Source organism: Kwoniella mangroviensis (assembly GCF_000507465.2).
Source record: "Kwoniella mangroviensis CBS 8507 chromosome 1 map unlocalized Ctg02, whole genome shotgun sequence".
In the NCBI taxonomy this organism is placed as follows: Eukaryota; Fungi; Basidiomycota; class Tremellomycetes; order Tremellales; family Cryptococcaceae; genus Kwoniella; species Kwoniella mangrovensis.
This window is the reverse complement of record NW_027062534.1, coordinates 3,972,220-3,982,111: the sequence shown is the minus strand read 5'-3', so window position 1 is coordinate 3,982,111 and position 9,892 is coordinate 3,972,220. Positions and strand designations below refer to the sequence as shown.

General features: G+C 43.3%; 4 protein-coding genes across 4 annotated transcripts; 2 read left to right on the top strand and 2 right to left on the bottom strand.

Annotated features, from left to right (window-relative positions):
- Nucleotides 1–261: 261 nt before the first annotated feature.
- I203_106611 (uncharacterized protein) lies at nt 262–793 on the top strand (the record flags this gene model as incomplete). Its single annotated transcript, XM_065518002.1, has 2 exons — nt 262–484; nt 642–793. The coding sequence occupies 2 exons, from the start codon at nt 262–264 to the stop codon at nt 791–793; spliced, it is 375 nt and encodes a 124-aa protein (XP_065373306.1).
- A 1,672-nt stretch (nt 794–2,465) lies between these two features.
- Nucleotides 2,466–5,579, bottom strand: I203_106610 (uncharacterized protein; the record flags this gene model as incomplete). Its single annotated transcript, XM_019150148.1, has 13 exons — nt 2,466–2,747; nt 2,808–2,947; nt 3,036–3,165; nt 3,230–3,267; nt 3,326–3,432; nt 3,496–3,742; nt 3,806–4,154; nt 4,212–4,525; nt 4,604–4,996; nt 5,070–5,118; nt 5,182–5,329; nt 5,420–5,477; nt 5,561–5,579. 13 exons carry the CDS (start codon nt 5,577–5,579, stop codon nt 2,466–2,468), a joined length of 2,274 nt encoding a protein of 757 aa, XP_019000476.1.
- Nucleotides 5,580–6,200: 621 nt separating this feature from the next.
- I203_106609 (uncharacterized protein) lies at nt 6,201–9,019 on the top strand (the record flags this gene model as incomplete). Its single annotated transcript, XM_019150149.1, has 2 exons — nt 6,201–6,824; nt 6,914–9,019. 2 exons carry the CDS (start codon nt 6,201–6,203, stop codon nt 9,017–9,019), a joined length of 2,730 nt encoding a protein of 909 aa, XP_019000477.1.
- A 128-nt stretch (nt 9,020–9,147) lies between these two features.
- Nucleotides 9,148–9,580, bottom strand: I203_106608 (uncharacterized protein; the record flags this gene model as incomplete). Its single annotated transcript, XM_019150150.1, has 2 exons — nt 9,148–9,308; nt 9,388–9,580. The coding sequence occupies 2 exons, from the start codon at nt 9,578–9,580 to the stop codon at nt 9,148–9,150; spliced, it is 354 nt and encodes a 117-aa protein (XP_019000478.1).
- Between the last annotated feature and the right edge of the window lie 312 nt (nt 9,581–9,892).

Here is a 9,892-nt window from a genome sequence, read left to right as displayed (position 1 = left end):
CATACCAACGTAAAATGGTCAACCAAGCGATACACAATATCAAAAGATCGTTATACCAATCAACCAATCAACCAATCAACCAGTAATAAATAAACCAGTAATACAATAAACCAATCACCTCAAAACGCCCAAGTTGATCACTCGACGGATCTTTCCAGACGAACAAGATAAGTCGAGTTCGGTCGAAATCTCCCAAATCTCCCAAACTTAAACTACCCTCAGAGCCAATCCTTATTCGACATTCTCAGTCGATGGTCCAAGATGCCAATCAATCCTGAAGACCTGTTGGCAAGATTACAACTAAATGATGATGACTTGAGAGACATCGAAACGACTTTCAAAGATGGTAAAGAGGACCTGTCGGAATGTGTGATTTGTAAAGAAGATATATTCGATATCTTACGAGAAGCGGAGAAAGATAATAAAGGTGGAATGGAGGGTAGTTTGAGCTTGTGGGTATGTGAGTTAGCAAGTTGTGGAGCAGGTGAGTTCTCCGTATACAGTATCTGTATTTCATTCAAAACCATCCAATCGAATTGGTCAAAGAAGAAACAGTACAACACCAGACTACTAGACTACTAGACGATCGGCTAAAAAGGGGCTGGGAAAAACGGTGTCATTGATACTGTTGTTGTGCTTAGTATACTGTCTCTCATGCGTTATAAGATGGACGACCGAACGCTCAGAAATACATTGTCCCTCATGTACCAGGCCTTGGGATGCTGTGACGATGCAATCGCAGAAGGATAGTTATGAAGAAATGAATTTTGAATGGCACCAATCCAAGACCTGATAAACATCATAGTATCATGACATCTTAGAAAGGCTTTTGGGTATGAGGTCTTTGCAAAGAGATGAAGGGGAAGAGATTGTCAAAGTTGACGAAGAGTTTGTGTTACTGCATCCATTTATGGTGATGACTGGATGAGAGCTAAAGAAAAAGCCGTGTCCCATCATGTTTTCGATCATGTGGCAGCGATAGATATGATGATGAGCCCAAAGGTGAGATGTTGAATCGTGATGCATCATTATATAAAAACCCAGACACCTCCTCAAATTAGGTTCATATCATGACGCAAGACAAGCATGTCGTTGGTGGCACAGTAAGGCTGCATCGTATTCTATGTATTCGATAGTCGTAAAGAATAGAACGTACTATACGTTTATACGATACAGAGTCACCACAGCAGTTTCTCTAAGCCCTAACGTCCTCTAAAATTCCTTACTACATATTGTATGTACACTCATAAGTGATAGAGCGGGTATACCTTCTTCAACGGCGCAACAACAACCAAATATGAGACTTCTTAAACTCTTCAAGAGGCTGACAACGAAACCTGAGCCGGGATCATGGGACCCAGAAACCTCGTCTGAATGTTATATCTGTCGAGAAGACATATTTCATCTGGTCTCTTCAAATAGGCGCTATAAAGCTGGACTAGCCCACGAGGGTGTGTGTTTGTGGATCTGCGAGAAGAGGGGATGTGGTTCAGGTGAGTGGTGTTGAAAAAGCAAGGATATGTTTATGGTCAACCATCAACATTAACGCTGTGACGATTTCATTCAAAAGTAACGCTGATTTGAGGATTTCAACCCTTCCCTTCTGTGTTGTAGTTTTCTGTATGAAATGCGCTATCAAATGGAGCGAAAGTTCAAAATGGACTACATGTCCGGCTTGTACGAGAAAATGGGATGAGATCGCTCTGCAGAGACAGTATAATATCTACAAGCGGAGGAAAAGGGATGCCAAAAGAGAGAAAATGTTGAAAAAACTGATGTTCACATATGGTACGAGATCATCAGTCGTATGACATTGAGCATGTATATTATCTCGCCTTCAAAAAACATCTTCCGATCGTCTAAAACTTTGTGTCCATAAGATCTGCATACTAAACTTCAATATACTTTGATTTGACGGGGATTCCTATCATTGTGACTAGGCAATTTTTACTTCGGAGATACGGAATCGTGTCCCACCATGGGAAGTCGAGCTGTCAGTAAGAGTACTGTAAAAGCAATGAAACCCTTGAAGTGACACCCGGTAAAACCATACTGGCCATCTCCAAGATCCTGGTACAGAAGCATGAGATGATCAATGATCAGTCCCATATGATGAGCACAAAGGACTCATTTTGTTGTCAGATGTTACACTCGAGAATGAGCGGTGGCACGACGGGTATCCGTATCCATCTGAAAGGTATGAGAGATTGATTGGTACACCTTTATGACATGGAGTTGTACAATGAATGGATAATCACTAATTTTGGTATTATCCGCATGGATGTATACATAGCAGTCTCGCATCAAACCCTTGGTAGCTGGTTGACATGTTCGAATGAGTTGCATGAGTTGTTAAGACATTACATAGAACGACCAAATTTCTTCCATCATATTATAACATAGTACTTTCGTTATCAATTACCTTCTCACATTCTGCCAATCATTATCCCTATCACTGAAAGATCTCATTGAGCTTTCTCTTTACCTTCTTTCGTATCTGCTCCAGTCAAACCCAATCCAACTCCATCACCATCTTCATCCTTCTTGAATCCCGCTCCAGGTCGTTTGTGTAACCTATTTGAACCTTCGTCATCAGGAGCCGGTAAAGGCACACCGTCAATTACTGGTGAAGTGGCACTTGAGCTGGTTTCCGATTTCAGTTGAGTCAAATCATGATATGACCTTCCTCTTCTACGTCCTCGAGGTGATCCAGGTCCAGCACGTCGAGTGTCAATAATCGCCAACACCTGATGAGATGCAGACATAAGCATGAATGAAAAACGCTTTGAGACCAGAAAATCACTTACATCATCGTAATCTACATCCGCTTCTTCCTCGTTATCTGATTCTGCTGGACTCGTGGGTGCAGTAGAAGGTTCGGATCGGTTCTTATCCAATTTGGTGGTATTCCAAACACTCTGACCGACTGATGCACTTCGGTTCCAGCCTAAAGTACAGCACAGAGGAGAATTAGCTTATATACGGTTTCATGTTTCGGCAAGCTGATATATGTATATATCAGCTATATGACTTACCGAAAATTCGTTCATCCAACCATAACATAGGGTGAGATAGCACCGATGAATCGGGAGCTTGGGCTTTTCGTACAAACATTCCTGGATTTCTACCTGTTTGGGGAACCGTGGCTGAAGGAAGGATACGAGCCTAAGAGAAAAAAGGTAAGTTGGTTGAAATGCAAAAAGATTGCTCTAAGACGGCTAAGACATACAGATTGGAAGTTTTGATACATCTTTGGACCGAATTCGTCTGTTGATGATACTCGTCAGCTGGATCGAGCATTACCAATCGATCAAGTGTTACTCACCAATCACCTCACTGATCTCATTAGCCAAAGTTTCTCGCATCTGACGGAGTTTGTTGACTTCCCGCAGACTCCCTGGCCAAAGTGAGAGGAAAAGGGGTCGAAGAGATCTGACGTCGCGTGCTATCAGTAAGTGGCAAGACAGGTCGAAGTAGACGAAATGCTATACTCACTTGAACACGTCCATACCAGCTTCACCGAATTTGAGCGTAGCCATAGCCCAACCAGGTAACAGCACGAAGATGGCAACTGGAGTCCAGTGTCTCCAAGCAGGTGCCAGATCGTACTTATACGCCAGGAATGTCGCTAATATGCAGTAGAAGATGTAGAGTAAGGGAGTGACAGCGAGGGAGACTAGGACTTTCCAAGTAGCTAACACGTCTCTACCCTGGATTTTAACTGTTGATGCAGCAAGCGCCTCTGCAGGTGGACAAAGGTTTCCGTCAGCTGGACTGTAATAGTACTGTCAAAGATTGAACTCACCTTTGGCCTTCTGTATACTGATGGCTTTGGCGAGGATGAAGATCGGCGCATGTAAGATCGCACCAGGTAAAGCCAGCATGGACCACCAGAGTAGTAGACCCGTTCTATATACCAGCAGTAAAGCGGATTTCAAGGATGTGCTGGATGCCCTTTCCACTTGATGGTCCGCTAAACCCATATCTCTCAATAATCTATTGTAGGCTAAAACTTTCTGTCTCAGGTCGATGATCTTAGGTTCGTCCTTGTAGGCCAAGTAACCCTCCATAAATCGTTTACTCAACTCCACTACCTGTCCAAGGGTAAGATGTTGACCTGGAATTCTGTATAATCTTCTTGCAGCTTGAATCACCTTTTCCAAAATGCATATATTAGCTGATGTCAATATTGAGCTGGTAAGCTGACTCACCTGCATAGTCTCCCAATCCGGTGCTCTCAATGTAACGGCTCTCAAACCATCATGTACTTGTTCCAACAGTTTCCCACACGCTTCCCTCTTCTTAGCTCCACCCTGCTTATACAATTCGACCAGTTCCCTATCAACCGATTGAGGGGGACCAAATTCTACGACAGCCCTTGAACGGAACTTGTGAGGATGGAAGTAGGACAATCCGACTGGTACCAACTTGACATCCAGATCTGGGTTCTGAGCCATGGCTCCTAATGCCATGATTGAGAATCCCGCTTTCAGAGGTAAGAAGTCTGTTCTATCGTGTGATCCGCCTACGTCCAGCATGACATCTCAGCTTTACAGGCTTTATTTCACTTGGTAAGATGTATGAACTGGCGGAGATAGCTCACCTTCGGGGAAAACACCAATACATCCTCCTTCCTTCAACCTCTGAAAACATGCACCATACGTTTGTTCCTGTTCCACATGAGGCAGTACCTTGTACTCCAACCCTTCTTTGCTTTCACCTTCGTTTCTGACCCTTGTCGAAGCTTTCACATTGGCACTACCATCTTTGCTTGGAATGACAAATTCTCCTTTCAGTCGTATTTCCGTATCGGAGATGACCTCTTCTACAGTTGCTGAAGCGTATGCCGCCGACTTGGGTAGAACCAATTGAGATCTCGATTTCACTTGTGATATGAAGGCTGTGTTGATACCAGTGATCAAAAGAGGATCGCTCTCTGAAAGGACAATCCGACCTTTTCCTGCTTTGGCGTAATCTGCTGCTCTGGCGACGGGTACTACGGAGAATGAGCGGAATGTGAGCTGCAATACTAAGGCGAAACAAAACCCCTCATAAAGACGGTAACTCACTACTATCCATTAGCCTAGCTACTGAACCAACAAATTTCCTTTGCATACTCTGTCATCGTGATCGTGAGTTAGCTGCGCCTACCCGTGTATACGTGAAAGATGTGTGACTTACCTTGGCAGCTGTCAACATCGATACCCTCCTCCCCGATTCCTTCCTGGTCTCTGAGAAGACGAGTAACGGATCCAGGAATTGGTTCGCATGTGGACCACAGATGAAGAGGACCGGTCCTTCCTTTGGGATGTTGAATGCACCTCTCGGTCTACATGAAGAGAGTCAGTTGAAGCGATCATATAACACACGAGCATGCATGTAATACTCCAGTGATATTAAGGAAACACACGTTACTCACCTGATCTCTCTGAAGAAGATGTTGATGACGATACGCCAAAAGATAAGGATCAGATCATCTGATAAGATTCAACTTTCATAGATAAGCCTCATGGACTGATCATGGATTCTTCGTGGGTTTGTGCTTTGTGCTTTAACTCACATGCTAGACCCGCGGCCATTTTGGATAACTGATCTTTCCTTCTGCGAGCACAATGCTACGGGTTATTGGAGTTGATGATCCCGCTATGCTTGTGATCGTGTATGAATTGGTGGATAGAAGATGAGGAATGCGAAAAGTTGTGTTGACGTCGTCGTCGGTACTGGCCTTTTGTTCGTTTTATGGATTTTCGAGAATAACCGGTCGCGGATTGGATTTCCCCACCACGTTTTGTGACCCAGTGCCCCACAAAAGATTAGGTGATGACGAGGATGATGATGGTGGAATGACCAATCGGTGACCGGAACTCTGCCTTCCTTTGATGTCTATCTATCCTATGGGGATGCCGGAGGCCAGGGATGTCCTAAGAGGGAGCAGTGTGGAAACAATTGTATTGTGTGCTGAGATGAGATGCACACGACTGGCGAGTGATGTCGAGGAATGTTTGGGGTGAATGATGGTAGCAATCTCCAATGTTTGCCACCCCACGTGTGAGCCCCGTTTATCACGTGATACCAATGCATGACATCGAAAAGTTGGAAAGCTGAATCTGACCGAATTCAACATGAAAGTTGCTTTCACAGGTCACATTGACTACAGAAGTATGTTAGATTAGATACAGCGCGTCTTCGACAAGTCCATCATGCTAGCGGCTAGAAGATCAGGTAACCTCCTTCGGTCGAAGGCGACTTCAGCACCATGTGTGCGTTCAGCTCTGCTAGCGAGGGAATACCATGGTGATCCAGGACCGTCCACACGATCAAATAGGAGTCAAAAGGAATTACGATCCGCAATCGTATCAGCCTCCAAGACGGGTCAACAAGTATCCTCATCAGGTAGACACATCCCTAAGAAACTGGTCAATGCAGATAGATCAATATTAGATGGTATATTCGATTACAATCAGTATAAGTTCAAATCACCAACAGCATTTAGAATAGGAGCAAAAGTTCAACAGAAAGATGTTTCTTTACCACTCAGATTACCTGATACGAGGCCTAGCAGATCAACTTATGGTGATGCTGGTGGTAGAGGAGGGGAGGAAGATGCGTATTCAACATCGATGAAATTACGAAAATTGATTGAAAGACACACGAAGAACAGTAATAGTAGTAAGAAAGGGTTAACGGATCAGCAGATCGAAGAAGCTATACAAATTGTTGTTTCTGCTCCGAAGAATATGGTTAATGCTCCGGTTTGGAATATATTATTGGGATTTGTAGGAAAACAGAGGAGGTTGAACTGGATGTGGAGTCTGTATAATGATGTGAGTACAAGGTATATCTTTGAAACAGGTCGTCCTCTGATCTTGCCGTCAAGGTTTCATACTGATGGTTTGGTATGGTGTGGATGTAGATGAAGAAAAGAGGTATAAAACCTACGAGTCGTACCTATTCAACGATGATTAATGCCTATTCGCGTATATCACATTCAGGGGATATATCAGCCGAATACGAGTTAATACCAGTCAAGGAATTAACTCACTCTAGAGTGACAATACTGTTCGAACAGTCTCAACAACACATCAAGAAATGTATGAATGCTTCTGCTCTCCTCCAAGAAGATTTGGGTATCATACACAGTACCTCCGGTCCTTCTGGTCCTCAAGTCAAAAAGGAAGATCAAAGTGTGAATGACGAGTTTAGTGATGAAATCAATACTTCACCTACCAACGCCTATCTGAAATACCTAGGAAGACATGGCTTGTGGGAAGAGATGTATCAGACTTTCCTCTCTGTGGATACTACCGGTCCTCTATCGCCGGATTCGATTACTTATACGACCCTTTTCGCAAGTTTACATCATATACACTTAGTCAGGGGTAGACAGAAAAGCGCGGATCCTTCCATCGTACATAAATCGATAGATATCGGACCTGTCTCGAGAGGAATATGGGATCAATGTCAACGACAATTCGCTAAAACCAAAGGAGAAAGGGATAGATCGATAGATAATGAGTTGTTTAGTCATGCCTTGAGATGCTTGATCAAAGGTAGACCTGAAGATCATAGGTTCGCTATCAAGTTGGTAGATGAAATATGGGGATTGCCACCTCCTGGTCAATCAAATTTAGCTTCAACCTCAACCTCAACTTCTACTGGATCGATACCGAGACTTAATACTACTGTACAATCTGCAACGGCCTTAATACAAGGATTACTTCATTCAAAACAGACCGTTTTAGCCTCTCATTATACAACCCTATTGCTCTCACTGAAAGAAATTCAGACCTCAGTTGACCTATGTTTCCTCAAATCGGCTATAAGCGCCCTCAGTGAAACTGGAGATATAGGTGGTATTTTGGGTATTATAGATTCGTATCAATCTCCAACAGGCTCAGAAGGATGGGATATATCGACATATAGTTCTGCCCTTCAAGGTGCGAGATGGGCTGGGGACTTCCCAAACGCTCTGAAGATATTCAAGAGAGCTACGCAGATCTCGGATGACGTAGAAAATACTTCACCTGCTGATAAATCGCCTACTTCTGAGAAGGTTTTGGGAGAGGGATACAAATGGTCTACACCGAATGGACAACCAGTCGATTCGAGGGGTATCAGATGGATTAAACCTAGACCGATTGTACCAGATACCAACCTGTTGTCCATCCTGTTGAAAATATCTGTTGGATCAAATAACGAGGCGATCAAGAGAGTTTTGAATATTATCAATCACTTCGGAGCCAAACGATTGTTCAGTATCCAAAATAGCTCAACAAGACATGGTATTGAGAACAAGCGATCTAATCAAGATGATGAAGATGGGAATCATAACGGGGGATCGACATTGTTGATTGAAAACACGCCTCAAACGCTAATCATCGGTGATAGGAAGTCTAGTGCGTCGTTAGGCAAGATGGTGGACTTTGCGAAGAACATCGTATTGGCCATCGAACGATTACATGGTTCCCAGGCGGATGAATACAGAGGGATGAAAGAAAATATGCAGAAGATAGTGAAAGTTTGGGATGGACATGTTTACTCGCTGACCAAGAAGGATAAAGGAGACGGGGTAAAGAGACATGGAGGTGGACGAAATATAGATGGCGATCGAAAAAGTAGGTCAGGAGCGGATGATATACCGAAGAGGAATCGTAGATCTGATATAGATAGGGGAGAACAAGGATCTGAATGGGAAGATGAACAGCAAGATATGGGGAAGAGCACAAGAAGCTCATATAGTAGACCGGACGAGAACAGAAATGCTTTCCGTGATGATGAGAGGTTTAGTAGGAGAGAAAGGTATGATGAGGAGGATAGAATACCGAGAAGTGGTGATGCAAGGAGTAGACGGAATGATAGGGCGCCGAAAGATATGTCCAGGTCTAGAGAAAGGGCATTTGATAAACCCGAGCGTCGATTTTCACAAAGAGAAGAGAGAGGCAGAGGCAGTTTTGGGAGGGATGGGAGTAAGGTAAGAGGAGGACAACCGAAGAAGATAGGCTTCGGATTGAAGAAATAATGATCATTGTTGTATATGATAGCATAGATTCACATCTCATAATTAGATTATTCGTAGCATCTATGCATACAATACACTTTATTCTCTTACATGTTACAGGTTCCTAATCCTATCAATACAACATATCTCTACAGTTCCCTATTCTGTGCGATTGGCATGAATGAAGAAGATATACGATGAGAAATCACTTGATAGAGATTCGTCCATCCTCCTTTATCATTTATCCTCTTATTTAATCGTACCATCCATATCGTGGTGAGAACAATAAGCAGTACACCTGCTATACTCACTTTATTCCCAACAAGCCCGAATCAAAATCAGCCATCCCTTTCTGTGTCTTGTGTTCCATTTACGACCGTGATACTCACAAAGTAATTTCAGTCTCCCCTCCTTCCTCTTACTCTGGCTATCATTGACAGACAGTCCCCTCTTCATACTTCCCACTACATCACCTCCAATCCCCTGATTGACCTTTTTCTTCCTGGACAAGGGACGACGACTGCTAGAAGCGACGTAAAGAGATTCTTCGTATATGGGTGGTGAGGTGTTGCAAGGTACCATGGTCATCGATATTCACAGGATCTGGGGTGCGAGATTTTCGTATTTTGTACATTCACAAAGCGGAGAGTAGATAGATGATCCTGCTCATTGATTTTATTTACTTGACCTCATGCTTATTTGCATTCCGAGTCATTAATTTCTGTTAGTTATGTTTTGCTCTCAACTCATCTTGTTCGAGTGAATATATACAACCAAGTAACTGATGACATCATCATTTTCCCGATCACAAGTGATGATGACCTGAGCGATACCGAGGACGAGGATGACAACAACTGATCACTCGATGTTTAGCTTCGACAATAACAATGTCAA